Source organism: Brachycentrus maculatus, unplaced genomic scaffold (assembly GCF_059751285.1).
Source record: "Brachycentrus maculatus isolate JH-2025_06_01 unplaced genomic scaffold, ASM5975128v1 h1tg000166l, whole genome shotgun sequence".
Classification (NCBI taxonomy): domain Eukaryota; kingdom Metazoa; phylum Arthropoda; class Insecta; order Trichoptera; family Brachycentridae; genus Brachycentrus; species Brachycentrus maculatus.
In genome coordinates, this window is record NW_028280919.1 from 627,104 (window position 1) to 647,145 (window position 20,042).

Sequence of the window (20,042 nt, forward strand, 5' to 3'; positions counted from 1 at the left end):
CAGGCCACAAGTCTTACATCAAGAAGAAGAAGAAAAAGACTCGTAACTTCTAACACATTAGTCATGAGGACCAATATATTTTTAAGAAAAATAATGTTCTCCAAAATGAGCACCAAACATTTCTACTTCTTCTTCTTTGTACTTAATCCACATCAATTATGTCATGGGGCATTAATTTAATAGTGCTGTGTATTTTAATTGTTAGAGAAATGATGTCAAAATTATCAGGCTACACAGATACTAGTCTAGAGTAACATATTATAAATTGACATGACCACTTTGCTCACCTAGTGGTGCACAGGGCATCTCATCAGATTGATGAGATGCCCTGTGTCAATAGATAGCGATAGAGACTAGCCAACATATCCATTTGTTTGAATGAATGCACCCCAATCGCAACACAAATACTTCTCGGAATATGTTGACTCAATTGATGTGATTTGATACTTATCTTATGCATAATTGTGTTGCCTTCGTGGCGTGTTTACTTATGTAAGTTAATGTCTCTGTACACCGGCAATAATTGTGTTTCAATATCAGTTAAAACAAGGTTATTTTTTTCATGTTTCAGCTTTGAAGAATACATTTAGCATTTTGGCAACCCCGGTCCCCTCAGACCACCCTGCAGCGGCACACTTGAGGGTGGCGAGAGGGCTGAAAGGCCCCCATCACATATTCGAGTGCCGGAGAAGCAATATCATGGGAACCCTAGTCCAAGACGCCTCGCCATTCCTGTTCCCCTGTACCATCGAGTACTCGCTCATCTGCGCCGCCATCTTGTACGTAATGTGGAAGAACATTTCCAAGTACCCCTCCAAAAACATGGCGGCCGTTTTGAGCAAGATGAAGCTGGAAGGACTCACTTACAAGAGATCGCCGCACCTCTACTCGGTGGACTGCGCTCGGGCCCACAAAGGACTGTTTGTCGGAATCCTAATATTAGTTTTGACGATAATATCTTTGATACTCTTCTTTGTTCTCATCTCGAAAAAAGAATTCGTAAACTTGGCTGTGATAGAAGTTAATATTTGCGAGTTGACTCTGTACGCTATGACGACGCTCGCTACGCTCATCGGAATGGTACAGGTCCGACACCTACGATACGACGGCAACAGAAATTTAGAATTAGATAACATTCTCCTCATAGGAGCCCAGACTGGCATGTTTATTTACAGCACCTTTACTATAATCGGCGGTCATTTCACGATAGAGAAAAACACCATTCTCGTTCTTATAACGGCTCTGTCTTCGCTCATCCAAACCACCTTTCAAACCATGTTCATCTTGGATGCGAGCAAGAGGTCCGTTTCTACGCCTGACCAGATGAGAAGAAAGCCGGGGCGGGAGATAGTGACGTTCCTGTTGGTCACCAACTTGGCCATGTGGGCTATCAACACCCTGGAGAAGAGCAGGGCCGAGTCCCATCCCATCCAGTTGCATTTCTACGGTCTGTGGGCTTGGACTATAATAACTCACGTCTCGATGCCTCTGGCTATATTCTACAGGTTTCACTCGACGGTTTGCTTGTGTGAGATCTGGAAGAGAGCGTACAAAACGAAACCTACGTACATGTAGCAATTAAAACGGAGGTATTGAGCGATTATGAATCGGTATTGCGAAGCCTTTTCTGCAGACTAATGTTACGTTGTTACCAAATCATTATGATCTTTAAATTTTTGATAATTTATACTCTGAAGTGTTTTATCTTTACGAAGTATGTTGCCATGACTTCTGCAGTTTTGTATGTGTGAATAATAATTCAGTTAGTTGATTCAGATGTTTTTTTATACAACTTGTTATGGTTCATCGACGGAATAGTTTTTGATGGTTTCGGTAAATGCGGAATGTCTGATTTGATACTGGAAGCGAGAAGAAATGCTGGACATATTTGAAATCCTTTGTAATCTCGTTTGGAAAGTTTCCCTTTGTGAATTACCCTCGTTTGCTTTCATATGTTGAACTCTCACTAAAATCGTAATCGCCCAAAAAGAATACCTCCTCTAAAGAATAGTGTAGTTATTACAGAGTAATGATTCCATGTAGGCACCCCTGATAGTGTTGTAGCATTAGACTAAAGGCGTGGTACCCATGTCTCCAAATAAGCTTTAAACTTTCCAGTGTTTGAAATTAGATCTAAACGCATTTGGGATACGTGTTACATTATTTGTAAACAATGAAAAGTGCAATAGTTTGTAGTGTACGAACATGTTTGTAAATAATATTTTTAAGATTTTTAAATGTAGATACTTCGGCTATATATGAAAATGTTAAAAGTACAACTTGTAAATCTTTTATTGTTCATAATTATTGAGGGTAAATTACTACGTATCTTGTAAAGTTTACTCTCAGTTACATAATATGCAATAGTTCAAGGGGTAAGTCCTAAATATATCCTGCTGTTCATGCCTAATTCGACATTTACCTACTAAGACCCCTTAAATTTTGAATAAAGAGGTAATTGTTTATATTACTATACCATACTAAAATAGGAAAAAAAGTATACATATTTATAAATTTAAATTTCGTGTTTATTAATTATTCCTATGAAAAAAAAGTCTGTCGAAACTTTCAAGAGCCTCTTATATCAAAATCAATATTATTCAATACTTTATATGGCGTGTGTCTTCCCTATATTATTTATATTGTACCAAATGTGATCGGCTTAGTAATACATATTCTAAATTCTCACTAAATCTGCATACCAATTAATGTAAGCCACTTTTTATACGCATTACATTATCTGGAGCTTAATTTGCAACTGATTTTTGAAATATGTACGCATGATAAATTAATCTCATATGAGTACATATTTAAAAATTTATTTCCCGATATAGCATGTTTCTTGTAAAGCTGCAAAGAAGCCTTTCATGCTTGTAATATACTATCATATGAATATTTTAACCCTTTGGAGAAATTGTGCGATTGTTAATAGCCAGTCTAATAAATTAAATTAATTCACAGTTTACATACAAATCATGTATGTCTTATATTTTACCAAATTTCAGTTGTAAATTAAGCTTTTACTCATAATATTTATCATAATAAACTCTTTTTAAAAACACATTAAAAAGATGATTATTTCACTCATATATTTAAAATTGATCAGAAAATTAAGTTTACATTACGATCTTTCAAATTATTAATTATATGATGTAAAGAATATGGTATAAATATTCTATTTAAAGTAAACTTTAAATATTTATATGTATGCTTATGTGCCAAGTCATTAAAATTATGTGAAAATTGCTCTCTTTAAAACACTTAATGTAACATTTTATAACGGATTAGGTATATACAAATGTGTAATATTGTAAAAATTATAATGACATAATTTCTGTTACTGGGTCAACTATGGCGGTTTCTTCTGTACTCTATATCAAGCAGAGTTAAACATGAGTATACAGTATACGTTTCTTGCAAATCTACACCTTTTTTGTGTTCACACAATTCACAAAATAACTTAAGTGATACATTCATGTGGAATGGGGAAATACTACAGAATGACATGTATCATCTTATAAAAATATGATTTAGTCCTCAATAAATTAACGGAATTCACCAGAATTGTTGGCAGACAACATTTATAACATGAATAGATATTTTTTTTTTAAAGTGTCAAATTGGATTTTTTAAAATTTTTTCTATAACAAATAGTGAGTGTATCAAAAACATTTCTCTTTCATATAAATTTCACTTTCTTTTGCTTATCTCGTCATTTCAAAGACTACATGTTTTTCTACTTTCATTACAATAATAATATTTGATTTATATACATAATTTTATGAAAAATTATGTATATAAATGCATTTATACTTAAGTGTCGGCTATATCTATGATTACTTCATACCATTTCTGTCTAATGATCCGGTAAAGGCTTGTTGATTCTAAATTAAACTCTATTTTAAATCAAGTATTTTTTGTTCAATGAAATTAATTACTTAGTTTTTCAACTTAATTAAAAAAACAGATACGTAATGTCCATAATGAATCAATGATACAAATATGTTTATATTATACGGTTTTTACCAATGTATTATTTTTTGATTGAGTAGTTATTAGTACAAGATATTGGTTTATCAACCACAAAAAAAATCTGAAAAAAAAACACAATTTTAGCATGTTTTTTTTTCAGTAATTCATCGTTATTTTAATTCGAATTGAGTCTGATATATTTTATTGAGTTTAAATTTTTTTAAACGTTTTGTATGATAAAATAGTTTGATATTAAAATTATCATTGTTAGAATTCACAAGCTTTTACTTTGGATTTAATACATGATTTTTAAAATCACTTTTTTATTTTCCACATCTTTATCACGCTTAGTTTCTAAATTCCTAGATTGAGAACAAAAAATCTCAAATGTAAACAAAATCAATATTATAATTCATAATATTTCACAATAACATTTTCACTAATAAATCTATAAACTTGTGACAACCCTTTACAATTTCTACACATGTGTATTTTTATATGGATTTGTAATACAATGTTTTATACAAAATGTACTGAATCTGCTAGGCTACCCTTTATTGAATACATTTCATACATCACCCACCTTATGCCAAATTAATGTAAATAATTTTAAGAAATCCTCAAGCCCCTTTTCCTACCTTGTATTTTATAATACTATTGAATTTGATAATCTGTTTTTTGAAATTCTGGGAACAATTTTTTAGCTGATTATTTTTTTTAATTGAAAAATTAGATTTTACTGGTTCTTATTTAGAGTATTACGAATAAATGCTATTTTTCAAGGTGCCATAAAGTGTTTGAATACGTAGTATTAGATATACATCATAATATATTCATTTTTATACTTTTGTATGAATTTAAATGTTTCTGAAAATTTGTGTCATTTTTGTGATAAATTACTGACAGTTATGTTCAATATTTTTATATCAATGTATAAATTAATATACTCTACCATTATTTATAGATATTAAGATAACTTACTGATATTATGATTCTGATCGCTGCTCTTGAGTTTAACAAAGATTTTTGATATTGTAAATATAACAATGCTTTTTTAATCGATAAGAATTAAAAAATATGTTAATTTTCACATTTCACAATTTTATACATTTCATATTTTGTTATTTTTTTTCAAATAGCTTTCTTTTCCTCTTTGCATAAATATGTATATGTAATGGTTGTATACATATATTTCTTCTGGCATGTTCTTTATTAAGCCCCATATCCACTACGTCTGTAAAAACGTAGTACACCACAATTGTTACTTTTGGATCACACGCATCAAATGTGCAACTATTCTCACTCTGTAGATAGCATTCGATTCCAATGAGATCTGACCCAGTGCACACTGCGTAACATGGGTTTTTGCAGTTGTTGCATGCGCAATATCTCCATTGGGCGACTTATGAATTTTCACACACTATATGTTTGCTAACGTAGTGGATAACCAGCTTTACATGTTTTTAAATATCACTTATTTGTCGATCGAAACTCCCCCATTTTCATCACAAAAACCTTTATTCAATTATTTTTCTTTAGACTGTTGGTTCTATTAATGAGTTTGAGTTGTATTATATTTGATAAAAATGCAGATATAGGCTTATTCATTAATTTCAATGAAATAAACCAAATTTCAATGACTGAAATTAAGATCAAATGAAATTAAAATTTAGTATATTTTTTAAGTACTGCTTTTAAAGAATACATAATATTGTTTGTTGAATTATTTACTATTTAAAAGTACAATCAGCTAACAAAATGCTTTGTGCTCCATTTGTGCCAATCTTGTTCGTGTATATTAATTGTTTATTAAAAATTTGTTCTGAATTATAAATATAATTATCTTTATCAACAAATCACATTGTTTTTACGATGCCAAAGACTTCGGAATACATGAAATGTTCTGCTTTTACAGCAAATTATTATTTGCATATTCCGCACTCGTTCTGGCAGAATGAGTTAACTCTGGGACACCATTTGAAAGTAAATTCTTACATTTTAGTATTTAGAATGTTTTTTTTTCAAAAGCTAAATTCGTTTGTTAATATTCCATAAAATATATACGTTTCTTTTTCAAAATCCATGCTCAGAAGACAGCTAATTTGATGAATCATTTCCAATGGAACAATAACGCTTCATTAATTGATTCGGCACTCACTTTGCGGTACTTTCTATCCATTTTAAATTTGAGTTGTATGTGGTAAATACTACTATTTCTTAAAATATATTGTGACACGTGATTCGGTGCATTTCGTTTTTGAAAATGATGCGGAACTCATCATATTTTAAGAAAAAGTAGTATTTACCAAGTAAAACTTAAATTCATGATGTCCGCCTCCGTAGTGTAATGGTCAGCGAGCAAGCCTACCGTACTGGAAGTCCCGTGTTCGATTCCCAGGTGGGGTCAAATACATATAAGTGATTTTTTTCACTGTAATATTTTTTCAATATTACCCTGGACTGGTACCTGAAACGGAGGGCTGATCACCTTTCCTTCATGTGTTAACGATCAAGATAACACTGTATTTATATGATGCAGTGCCCTATGCACCATTGAGATGCAGATATGGGTTTTAAGAAGAAGAAGAAAACTTTAATTAAAAATGGAACTTTGAAGATTGAAATAGATTTTAATTCAGTGAGAGATATATCGGATTTTCATATTTAAAAGAATTACCATAAAGCATTTGTTGCCACTTTTGTCACAGAGTTAGAGTGTCTTCTGCTAGAATGATTGCGATGTATTATATGTATTCGTAGCTTTAGAAAGAAAAGACTCGTACTATGTCAGTGACACCATGATATTGATATGCTCAAAATGAGTTGTGTAAAAATATATTTATTATAGGCTATAGACCGATGTACAAAAGTGTTGTGTCCATAGTATAGACATTCTCATCTGTACATAATGTAAGGATACATTTAGCGTTATGTTACATCTGAATTATGTTGTAGATTTAATTCTCAACTTATAGCCTTAAATGTTCAGTGAAGGTCCGCTGTAGCTTACTATAATTGTTGAATTTGTTCGCCTTCTTGCAGCTAACTCGAGTGTGTTATTGTTTTTTTATATTTATTATTGGTTAAATTGAGAGATTATTTATAACGTTTGTGAAATTATTTGTCATTCCTGTTTGTAAAATGGCAAGAGTTATGAAATGATAAATATTTGTTACACTACAAATCCAGGTGTGATTTATGAACTGCATTTAACTGGTCATTGTGTAAGTGAATAACTTTTAACATTTATAAAGTATTATATGTGTAATCAGAGAAGGTTTTTTAATTCTACCTCAAACCCTGACATCCCTACATCCATATCGTAACAATACTGCCTGACAGTTTCTAAAGTATGTACAATGATTTATATTATTTTTTGACATCTCATTATAGATAAAGAAGAATATGGAAGTCTGGGCATTTACAGGGCTGATGATCGTCATAGGCTTGTTTAAGTGATCACTTTACACACGTGTTAACATTCACCAATTTTACCCATTATTGACAACCACACTACTCAAATTCTTGGAAGTTAGTTATATATATATGAACCCATTTTGAAACATTGTTCATGAATCACTTAAACTTCACTAGATACATCTATCGGTGATATGAAAAGAAGCTTTTTATTGAGCAGAAACTCTTTTATTAGTATGTGTGGTCCGAATCCTTGATTATATCACACACATGAGAAACGCCAGAAAATATCATTTTTATCATTTTAGCTTATAATTTGACCAGATAATTTATTTACAAAATTTTGAGTGTGCCCAAATACTTATTCACAAATCTGGATTATCTCCAATTATAGGAGTATTTTTCATATTATTTTCTGGCAAAAAATAATATGAAAAATACTCCTATAATTGGAGATAATCCAGATTTGTGAACAAGTATTTGGACACACTCAAAATGTTACAATAAATATATATTTGAGTGAAGCACTACTACGGTAGGTATGACACATAATCCAGTTAATTTTCAATTCAAAATATTCAATTTGCGAAACACCGATTGCTTTGAAATTTGGAAACAGTATTCCATTCAAATATGCGCTTGTTTTTATATACCTGTAACAGGTAAAAAACATGTTTTTCATGCACAAATATAATGTATTAAGCTCAAGATACATATTAATGTGTTCGTTGTGCATTGAAGGATGGAAGCAGAAAATCGTTGTATGACAGAATAAAAAATAAGGGTATTAGAAAGGAATGTAAGGCTGAACAAGGGATAATTGAATTCATATAAAGAAGAACGATTCATGTTGCATGTATAGTTGAGACACCTACAAAATAATTTTAGAAATGTTATTCAAGGTGGTATAAACATGCAGAGAAAATGAATAACGAGAGAATGACTAAGAAAGTCTTCTTATTCTTCTTTTTGTAGATCCTAGGGATCTTTTTGTGCCTCCGCATGTCGCTCTTGGGATGTTGACTCCCAGCTGTCTTTCCTTCCATCTTTTCGGAGGTCTGCCTGGGGGTCTGCGTCCTTCAGGGTTGTCTTGAAGGGCGATACGTGGAAGTCTGTCTTCTGAGATTCTGTTTATATGTTCATTCCAGTATCGCCTTCGTTGTCGTCCCCACCTCACAATATCCTCCGTCTTACACATGCTCCGGATGTCGGTATTTCTTACTCGGTCTCGCAATGTGTTTCCGGTTATGGATACTTAGAAAGTATATTTGGAAAATGTGAAAGGAAGAACAGAACGAGGATGGCCAAAAAAACTTGGCACAACAGATCAATCAGAACTAAAAATCTGATTATGTCAAAAGCTATGTAACCGGAGGGTATGGGTAACTAGATGTTTGCATGTGAAGGAAACTAGGAGCTAGGAGTGTATGTCATGACAGATGATTGTGCTGTTCCATCCTCTTTACCTACTGCTGCAGGGAAACAGCGTGATGGTAGTGTTAGTGGTATATCATACATTTCAATCTTAATTTCTTGTGCATAATCCAATATATTGTTTTATAACACAAATAATACTAATAATATTACATGTAATGTAATACCATAGTCAAGGTTGTGACTTGATATGTTTTAGAACCAAGGTGTGCGATGAAGCACGGAATACAAAGGTTGTGCAATGATTGTAGAAATGAGATTTCATTCTGAAAAACCTGCAGAGAATTAGGTTTTATTCAGAATAAGGCAATTTCTAAATAAATAAAAAATTCAAATCACTAATGCAAGAAAGTAAAACATGGAGTTGGCAAAAGAAGGATGCAAGTAGAATAAATGCAGTCGAATTGCAATATCTCAGACAAACCTGTGGCAAAACGGTGTAAGACAGGTATTCAAATGGTGAAATGAAGAATGAATTCAATGCCGAGATAATCATCATCGATAAAATTAAGAAAAGTGTATTTGGACTATTCCGACATGTGGAACGAATGAGCAAGGAAATAACGATAAAACAGATATTGTACAATAATGTTGATTTATTAGCTAAAATTGTTATTTTAGAATTTTAGATACATAACATATCTTACAATATTTTATCATAATTAATATTTATTTATTTCTCACAAAATCCCATGCAATAACATAAATTTTTTAGCAAAAAAAATTATGACTCCATTTTAGACACAATGTAACATAAACCATATTTGATCAGAAATAATATTTATAAATTTCTTTCTTATAAAAATCTTATACAATAGTTGATATTTAGCTGAAATGATTTTTTAACAATTTTAGACACAATATAACATATGTTTTCAGAATTAATTTTCGTATAAAATATTTCTCATAAGATCTTTTACAATAACGTTGATTTTTTAGCTAAAATTGTTTTTACACAATTTTAGACACAATATAATATATCTTACCATATTATATCAGAATTCATATTTATGTATTTCTCATAAGATCTCGTACAATAATGTGATTTTTTTGCTAAAATTTTTATTTCGCAAGTTTAGCTAAAAATCAACTTTATTGTATGAAACCTTATATTAATATAGGTACTCGTGCAATATAAATAATAATCGTGGTAAAATATAGTAAAATACAACATTTTGAGTGTGTCCAAATACTTGTTCACAAAATCTGGATTATCTCCAATTACAAAAGTTATTTTCAAATTGTCTTTTGACATCTTATCCAACATGAAAAAGAATATGGAAGTCTGGGTCGTCAGCCCCGTAAATGCTCAGACTTCCATATTCTTCTTAATCTTTGATGAGATGTCAAAAAATAATGAAGTAAAATGTATTATATTGTGTCTATTGTGCTAGTCGTTAAAACAGTAAAAGTAGTTATTGCAACAGTCGTATCTTAAAGATAATAAGGTCATCGTGTCAAATAATGTGAAAAAAAATGTTTAGAAAAATAGATAACCATTGAATTTGAAATTGATAACCTTTTGTTCTATGCTGTACTACTTTTTTTTACATATTCGTTCATTGATAAATTGACGAGTGTATCACATTTGAAAATCTAAATAGCTCTAGTTTTTTTTTTTTTTTTTTAATATTTACGTATCATTTTGGTTGTTAACTTCTTGCTTATATTATAATCCAATCAAAAATAGTTTGGAATTAGGATTCGATAGTGAAGCTTAGAAAATGCGTGTAGCACCGCACATGTGATACAAGTAAAACTAAAAAAGAACTATGAGAGATTTTTCGTGAGAGACAGGAAGGGAAAAAGAGCATGTCAAAGGAAACAAAACAATATTTATCAGAAATAAACAATATTAGCACCGGAAATTTTATTTAAATAAATGTAAATAATCACAAACTACAATTATAAATATTACTCACAAAGCTTGATAGCCTGTTCATATATAGCATCTGCAACGTGGCATCGATTCATTTTTTTTTGATAATGTGCAAGATGCTATTCCTATTCTAGACAAACACGGGAGAAAATATTTTCTCACACAAATGCTGACAGGACATGGAGCCTTTAGAGTCTATTTAAACCGTTTCGGCCTTCGTCCTGATCCATGCTGCCCATGTGATGGCACCACTGCTCAGTCTGTGGAACACGTACTGAGATCTTGCCCAAAGTTTGAGCGAAACAGATGGATTCTCCAAATGGAGTGTGATGCTCACAACATCGACTCCCTGAACCCGCAGGAGATGCTAAAAAGCGGAGTCGTCTCCAAATTATACTTGGACTACCTGGAAAGTTTAGTTGTGGAGATGAAAAACTACAATGAAGGAGGATAAACGTCGGAGCCGGATAATACTTACGGAGCTCAATGCAGTGGAGTGAAGCGGCTGAACGCTGCTCTAACCTCTTTTTCTCTCCCAGATAATGCATACCCGAAAGCACTAAAGCAAAAGTGCAAGAATCCCGTACCCGTAACATGACCTTGCATATATAAGCAGGGTGCAAAAAAATGTGACAGGGAAAAAAAAAAAAAAAAAAAAAAAAACGTGGCATCGAAACTGCCATGTTTCACTTCAAAATTGTAATGATTATTTTTGATAATTTCGGTTGCATTAACTATTGACCTATTCACATATACCAAAATGAGGATATTGTCCCTGTAATGAATTTCAACCATAAAGACTTTTAGACAGTTAATGAATGAATTCCTAATTCACCGTGAGAGTGCTGAGAATCGATATATCGACTGTGGTGTACTTTGTCAAAAGCGCCGCCCGTCGATATACAGACGATTACGCCAATGTATTTTGGCGGTCGAACTGGGAGGTTGTGTCGCAGCGTATGCATTTAACTAACTAACTAACCATCACGCCGCTTCCCCGCAGGGGTAGGCAGAGGGAATAGAACGCCACACCACTCTGTCTTTACAAACATTCTTCGCCTCTTCCACGTTCATGCATCTCCTCATACATACCCGCCGATTATTACGACTCCTAACCTGACCGCTTTCTAGCATTATTCTATTTCTAATTTAATGTTATATTACATTATATTATAAACTTTAACTTCTTACACGTTGTATGTACATACCTATGCGATATTAGACGCAGTGAGAGAAGCTCCCCTATTGCCAGTCGCGCCCTTATCCCTCATCTCCCTAATTCCCCATAGTTACGTATGTAGTTCTTAATAGAGGGAGGGTGGCTATTATTGACTTTTACATTATTTCAACAGTTGGATGACCTTCACAATGCTGAACATTACGAATCAAACACTGACTATAGTTATTAAAGGTTATGGTAATAGGTATTTAAGAAAGGGACGCAGAGTTCTACGGACACGTGTCCGTATATACGTATATAGCACCCCACCCCCGGACGCGAACTACTTATAAGAACTGAGTGTAGTAATACTAAGTACTACTACTACCATCACGCCGTCTCACCGCAGGGGTAGGCAGAGAGGATGGAACGCCACACTCTTCTGTCCTGACATACACTCCTCGCCTCCTTCACATCCATACATCTAGTCATACATGCCCTCCGATTACGCAGACTTTTGACACCGCCAGATTTTAGGTTCTGATTGATCTGATCGTGCCAAGTCTTTTTCGGTCGTCCACGTTCTGTTTTCCCTCTCACATTCGCCACATATATTTTCTTAGTCATTATCTCGTTATCCATTCGCTCCACATGTCCATACCACCGCAAAGAACTCTTCCTAATCTTTTCAATTATTCCGCATTCAGCCTTACATTCCTTTCTTATATCGTCGTTCGTACATTCGTCTGAGGGAGCGCATTTCAACAGCGTTCACTCTGCTTTCATAATACTAAGTATATAAGTGTTAAGTAATATGGTTTATACCTAGTACATAAATAAACTAACAAGTAAAATCATACATTTAACCAGGTCTTTTTTTTTCATGTAACGCGGTGGAACGGCATTCCGCCACCTTTTTCCAATAGGTTTATATATTTATATTTTTTAATTTTCAATATCAGACAAAAAAAGTAATTACATTCTATATTTATATAATTCGTGAAAATGACAAAATATGGTAATGTAAAATTATTTAAATGATAAGTATATCTTGAATATTGAAAGCATTTACTTTGTGGATCATATTGATATATTATTTCGAGAAATAAAAATACTTTGTGTTCTAATCCACTCACATTTTTATTAACCAACTAGTTTCGGCAACAATCTGTTGCCCTCTTCAGGGTTTAATTTATAACTAACCATAAATTTATGACTAGTCATAAATGAAACCCTGAAGAGGGCAACAGGCTGTTGCCGAAACTAGTTGGTTAATAAAAATGTGAGTGGATGAAAACACAAAGTATTTTTATTTCTCGAAATAAAAGATAAGTATATCTATTTTATTTAGTAAAAATCTTGACATGAGTGAGTCCCGGGACCTTTTTTGTTTAAAAAAAAAATCCCTCCACATAAGTATGGTAACTTCATTCCTAAGTTAGAATCGTTGAATTATTTAAACTCGTGCCTTTTTCGAGATAAACATGATAGAATCCAAATCCTTGTTCAGAAATTTGGGATTTGACACATAGGAGTTATTTTTACAATTTGACATTTCAATTTAATTTAATTTAGTTTTAATTTGTACCAGAAGATGAAAACATCTGTCGTTTTCGAAACTAGTCGTAAATATAAATAAAACTCATTGTTAATAATAAAACTCAAGTGGTATATTCAAGTGTTTAATTGTAATAAAATTGACATTTCAACATAGAAAAAAAAACAGTATAAAACAAAAAGAAAATATTTTCCATATATGTATATACAAAGCTATAGTCCTTATGTTTTCAACAAAGGAATCAGTAAAAATAAATAATTAATTTTATTGTTCGTCTAACCAGTCCGCTTCTGTCATGATGTTTGACATCACTTTTACATTAGGGAGAATGGAGATTCTTTGTTAGAAATAGTCATTCACTGTGACGCCATATTTATTTAGCGAAATTACCACAAATACTTGGTCTTTCAGACTTGTGAGTGTTTCTCTCCACTCAAATGAATGTTCTATTTTTTTCTCGATTTTTTTTGCAAAAATATCCGGCGACGTGATTTTCGATTGATTGTGTGACATGTTGACTTTATCGCAACCAAAATCCGAAATCCATAATAAATAAATAGAAATAAAAACAAACGAAAATAACTTAAAGATTACCTTGCTTTCGTGTAACCAACAATCAGGATAACATTGTGTGGATACGATGCAGTGCTCTATGCACCATGGTGTGCAGGAGAAGAAGATGATCAGAAAGTTTACTTTATTAAATAAATCAATAAAAAATACAAAATAGACAAAGAAAGTCCAAATAAACTGGTAATGAAGCAGTTTATCGTTCAAAATAGAAACAATGAAAACAACATAAAAAACCTCTTACATTGTACTCTTTATTTACATATGTACATATATCGATATATATATATATATATATATATATATATATATATATATATATATATATATATATATATATATATATATATATATATATACATATATCAGACATACCTAAATTCATATATCATGTAAAAGTAAACGAGTATAATGTAAAATAATACAATAATAAAATAACATAGAACTATAAGTTTATCTGAATTCCGTGTAACGTAAGCTGTTAAACCTTTGGCTCAAAAGAGGGCCAAAGGTTTGGGCCATCATATGTTAAGCAAGCCTTTGAAGTCGACGAAAGAAGCTATTTCTGACCACAAGGATGGCCCCTTTAAAAAAAGCCCTTCGGACAAAATGTTAATGAGCCCTCCGAGCCACTGATTCAGTGTTATATAAATTATGCAGGTTTGTATTTTTTTGTGTATTCGTTTTTTTCACAATTCCACAGGTTAGAGTAGGAAGGTAGATCGATATTTTCTTCGATGTATCTCATTTTTTTCTGTTTTTGATGAGATTCGATTGCAGGCTACATAAAAGTATTTAAAAAAATCATATCTAATTATATTAAAATAAATTAATATAAAAAATTCACACACTACAATCGGTAAAATCTGTAAAGAATTCTCATTTGTAGAAGAATATCTCATACATGTAAAGAAATTAATTTATAAACTTTATAAAATTAAAAAAAACTTTGTTTTAACCACCTTTTTTTAGTAAAATAACATTTAGGAGTTTTTAAATCATATTTTTAAATCATATTTTTAAATCATATTTTCATATGGTGTACGGAGTGTGTGGAAGTTTTCGGTAAGGTAACGTAATTAACTATGAGTATTTTAATATTTTTTTAGAATTTTAATGTTTTACAATTTAATAAACCCTGATGATGACAAGGTTCTTGTCGAAATCGGTTGGTTAAAGTGTACTAATAATAAATAAAAAAGTGGTTAAAACAAAGTTGTTTAATTTTATAAAGTTTATAAAATGTGCCACAAAGTGTCTGCGGAAAACATTCAAGAAATTAATTTATGTATATTTTAATATCAAGAATAATAAACAATTCGTGAATTCATCAAGTGTGACGTCATTAGTTATTTAGATTGAAAAAATCAAAAATTGCAAAACTTTCCACCTCTGTTCTGTTACCGCTGAGGTTACACATCCTGTTGACGAATTTGTTATTTTACTCCAATCGAAGAACTGTCCCTTGTGGAAATTTCATTGCTATCAACATTTGGAAACCAAGCATGTTATTGGTATTCCGGATTTTTAGAAACGCAAAGAGGATTATAGAAAACCTGTTTTTTATTAAATTTAATATTACCTCCTAGTAAAAATAGCCAAAGCATCTGAAATATCACTTTTCCTTCAAAAGGTGAATTCTGAAAAAATCGTAATATTTAAATTAATTGGAAAAAATCAAAGGATGCAATACGCTATAAATTATTTAAAATTATTATTCATTTCGTATTTTAGTTTACAGGCATTTTTAGCTAGTTTACTTACTTTTAAAAAAATACTGAAATTGTACACATTATCATCCAACGCGGCACCATTGCAGTCTATGTAGTTTAGGAAGCACTTCAGTTGCATTATAAAAATAAAATACTTCCCAGTGCACGGAGAAGTATCAAACAAAATTGTGAACAAAATGCATTCTCCCCCATTCCAAGCACTGCACCATTAATATTATTTTTCTGTTCTAACTGCACTAGGCTGCAGTCGCCTCGGTTAGAATAGGAGTAAAATATTATACCTACGCTCGGGGTCTGGGGGTCTGGCTTCCCTAGAGGGCCCTTATTGTGTGCCCATGCTTACATTTCTCGACTGCACAAGGCCCGTGTCTGTCAGACTCTCTCAGTCGATCGTGGCAATTCAACGAAGCCTGAGGTCTGTGAAGGTACTTGCAGCGCGTTGCATTTCACAAAAGAGTAAACGCAAACACTCTTTGTGAACGCCGTCACAAGTCGAGTTTGAACTTTTGAATCGAGATTGGAACCCGTTCTATTCAACGTTTTTTTCGACTATTCATGACGTGAATAAATATTACCCGCTATGTAATAATTTGGTTAGTTTACGTCCGGAGTTCGTTGCCTGTGCGTCGCGCGTGTTGTTGTTATTTTGAGTGGAAACAATTTTTCGTATTGGAATTGCCGACAAAAGATTTCAGTAATTGGAGTTTTTTTTGTATAAAAAGTAGAAGATTTCACTGCTTTCTTTCGTATACTAAGACGATTTTGTGAAACGACGTACAACAGTGAAAAAACTTTAAAGATTTTGTTTTTTTCCGGCTTTAAAATGATTTCGTAAGTATTTAATTTATTATAACATATCTAACATGAAACCTATATTGAAAATTAATTATGTAAACCCTCTTATTATGACAATTTATGTAAAAATAATAACAAATTTATTCGTAAATATGATCTTACGCATGATCAAAAAATACAAAGCAACAGTTCTCTATTTGTGTGGGTACCTACTTAAATCTTCATTATTTTATAACCGATTTGGCGCCATGGCGCACTATTTCTGAACGTAAAGACAGAGGATAGACTGACATGTAAATATTTTATTTACAGTCAGACTTTGCTTTTTCAATATTCATAGATCCGATCGCACCTAAAACATTTTAAAACCCGCTTTCAGGAAATGTTTCTTTACAATCGTGACATGTTTTTTATTCTTCCTCGGCTACTTCTACATTATATATAATTAGTAACTATACCATTAAATTTAATGTTTTGTATTAAATTACCTTAACTACATTGTGGCGCCTGTTACTAGTTATACCATTTGAAATATTTGCATTGTCGAACTAAGATATTTACTCTTCAATGTGTCTACCTTCGTAGTGTGGTGGTTATTACGTTTAGTTACCGAAGGTCACAGGTTCGATTCCTTGAGGCGTCGACACTGCAGACTGCACTGATCAGCTAGCGTTCACGTGATTTACGATAAAGTTAACGCTGCATTAATCGGATGTAGTGCTCTATGTGTCACATTGAAAACATTTTAATTCAATTCAGAACGACGTGGTCTTAGGTCAAAAATATATCAGGGAAGATCAGTCGATAGACTTTTTTTTATCTGGGAGTAGAATTTATTTGAGAAGATAAAGACGAAGTAAAGGAGCTCGAGATATTACCACTTCATGGAAAAGATAGTGCAGGAGGAATAGTAGGTACCAAATGAGTGAAATAGGAAAATAGCACCAATGGATCGGGCACTCGAGGTTTCATATCCGTACTCTAACAAGCTTAAGAAAGCTACCGCGATGGTGTACGAATCCTTTTAGGAGATGAGTCATCCCAATTCATTAATTTGATATCAATAATTGAATTGTCTACTGGGTTTTATTTGGTACAAGGTACAAATAATAAATTAAAAAAACAACTAATTCTGTTAACTTATATCTTGCACGTATCTATGTTTTTTTTTCATTGAGATTAATCAGGATCTAATAATGTATTAATCAGAACCTAAAATCTGGTGGTGTCAAAAGTCTACGTAATCAGTGGGTACATTAGATGTATGGATGTGAAGGAAGCGAGGAGTGTATGTCAGGACAGAAGAGTGTGGCGTTCCATCCTCTTTACCTTCCTCTGCGGGGAAAACGGGGTGATGGTAGTAGTAGTAGTATGTATTAGTATTTTTTTTTGTAAACATTATTGAAGTAGGCTACAGAATCACAGGCAATTAAGGAATTTCCGGTTTTTATATATTGATTATTTAGAGATTCCTACATAAGTATATACTCTTTATCAAAATGATCTACACTTCAGTTGGTAGCCATCTTGCTTCAACATGCTTGAATATTTTTTTGACTGGCACTATGCTTTAAAATTCAACAGTAGATGCCTCCATTGGTGCTTACATACAAGGTTAAGATTTGGTAACGTTGTTTTATTCATCTAAATTATTACCCATGAAATAATTTAAGAAAAAGAAGAACACCATATATAATTAAAAATACATTGCCAAGAAAACGTTTTAAAGTTCAAACGTACATGCAAGTTAAGAATTTTGTAACGTAGTTTTATTTATCCAATTTACTCATGGATTTAATTTAAGAAAAATAACAGCACCATGTATCATTAAGAATATATTTCCAATAAAACATTCGAAAGTTCAAACCAATTTTGACGTTTCGATCATCGACGCATTACAAACATAATCACGTTTTCAACGAATCTTTAATATGTCAAGATTACCAAGTACGAAGTCGTTCTTGATAAGGAATCGAGACTGGATCGTGTTATTTCAGATTAATCACAGCTTAAAGCTCATCTCATTGGGGGCAGATGTGTTCGTAACGCATCGGGGAATGGTGGGGGGGGGGTTCTCGAGCGGGGGAGGGGTTTTTAGCTTACAGCTTGTCATGTCAAACCTTGTCAGTGCTCAATGTCGACAAATTCATAACAAGGATTTTAATTTGTCGAAGAGCTTTGATTATATTTAGCGGTTTAACTAATATATGTATTTATTATTATTATTTATATTACATATAGAAATTGAACGATGAATGATAAGGAGAGAGTTATATATATTTTCAATCATCCCTCTAGTAGAACCCCTCTTATCCGTCACTTTTGAGACTAGGGATATGGCCGAAATGCACAAAAAATGGATTATCAGAAAATATAGAAAAATAGGGATTTATGGTAAAATCAATAATCTCTCAACTCAAAAATGACTGTATGTATTGTTCTCTGCATTAAAATCAATTCAATAAACCACACTATCGCTGTTAGTATTTTTTAAGAGCAATATATTATTTTTTTAAAGAAGAGAAATATTTGTGTTTTTATTAAATACACAAATATTTCAATTTCACACTATTTCTGTGAGCCTAAGCGGCTCATTATTAGAACTAGGTATCAAATTGTGGTAGAGTGAGTTCGAACCGAGAAACTCTGGCTCAAAAGTCCGCGACACTAACCACAGGATCACGACCCGACACAACAATGTAGTCTTCAGTGAAAAAATACCAACAAAAAATACTAAAAAAGTCAGTTTTGTCCAGTTCACGGTCAGATCAACTGAATTGGCGGAGTAGCCAAGTGCGGGCGAGAAGAGTTCTACTCTACTTCTCTTTTTTTAGTTCCTACTTTGACTAATATTAGGTACTTCTTTTCCCTGTCATCTCTCCAAATTTTACTGCAGGCACTATCCAGTTTGACAAGCTATAGTTAGTTGGTCCAGGAGAACGGTGCGGGGTACGGTATTGTGAGGGGAGACGCATAGAATACAGAGTACCTACAGCACGATGATGTACCTACTTCGTCACTGTGTGTGTATGTGCCAGGCCTAGTTTGTTATTCCACATTATACCGGCATAATCCATCCTGCTTTTTGTACAACAATCCTACTCCGTTGTTTATGGTTATTGATTACGATAGGATACAGCGTGTACTAAAAATTGAGAGCTTTGGCGGTTCTCATTTTGTTTATTGTTATGGGCATGGTGTTTTCTGTCATTCAAAGTAACAAGTGCCTAATTTTTATTGTATAATACATAACTATAATAAATAATACATTTGGATAATTTATGTAGCGCTATTTTCTTAAAATACTACTTTAATGGCGATTTACCATATATACTCATAAGGGAATGATAAAGACATAGAAAGGAGAGTGAATGCTGGGAACAGAGTGAATGGTGCACTAAAATCAGTTTTAGCAAATAAAAATCTATCAGCGGAAGCTAAACTGGCAGTACACAATGGAGTTCTGGTTCCAACCCTTATGTATGGAAGCGAAGCATGGAGTTAGCAAAAGAAGGATGAAAGCAG

General features: G+C 32.5%; 2 protein-coding genes across 3 annotated transcripts in view; both read left to right on the forward strand.

Annotated features, from left to right (window-relative positions):
• LOC148308409 (proton channel OtopLc-like) overlaps positions 1 to 7,245 on the forward strand; it is a 134,221-nt gene extending 126,976 nt beyond the window's left edge. The window contains exon 9 of the mRNA XM_088261757.1: positions 572 to 7,245. Coding sequence (XP_088117883.1) covers positions 572 to 1,575 — 1,004 coding nt within the window. The 3' untranslated portion in view covers positions 1,576 to 7,245. The remainder of the gene's footprint in view (positions 1 to 571) is intronic.
• Positions 7,246 to 16,105: 8,860 nt separating this feature from the next.
• The window catches only part of OtopLa (proton channel otopetrin-like a), a 91,970-nt gene continuing 88,033 nt past the window's right edge, over positions 16,106 to 20,042 (forward strand). For both annotated transcript variants that reach the window (XM_088261815.1, XM_088261810.1), the window contains exon 1: positions 16,106 to 16,553. The gene's annotated coding sequence lies outside the window, so the exon portion shown is untranslated. The remainder of the gene's footprint in view (positions 16,554 to 20,042) is intronic.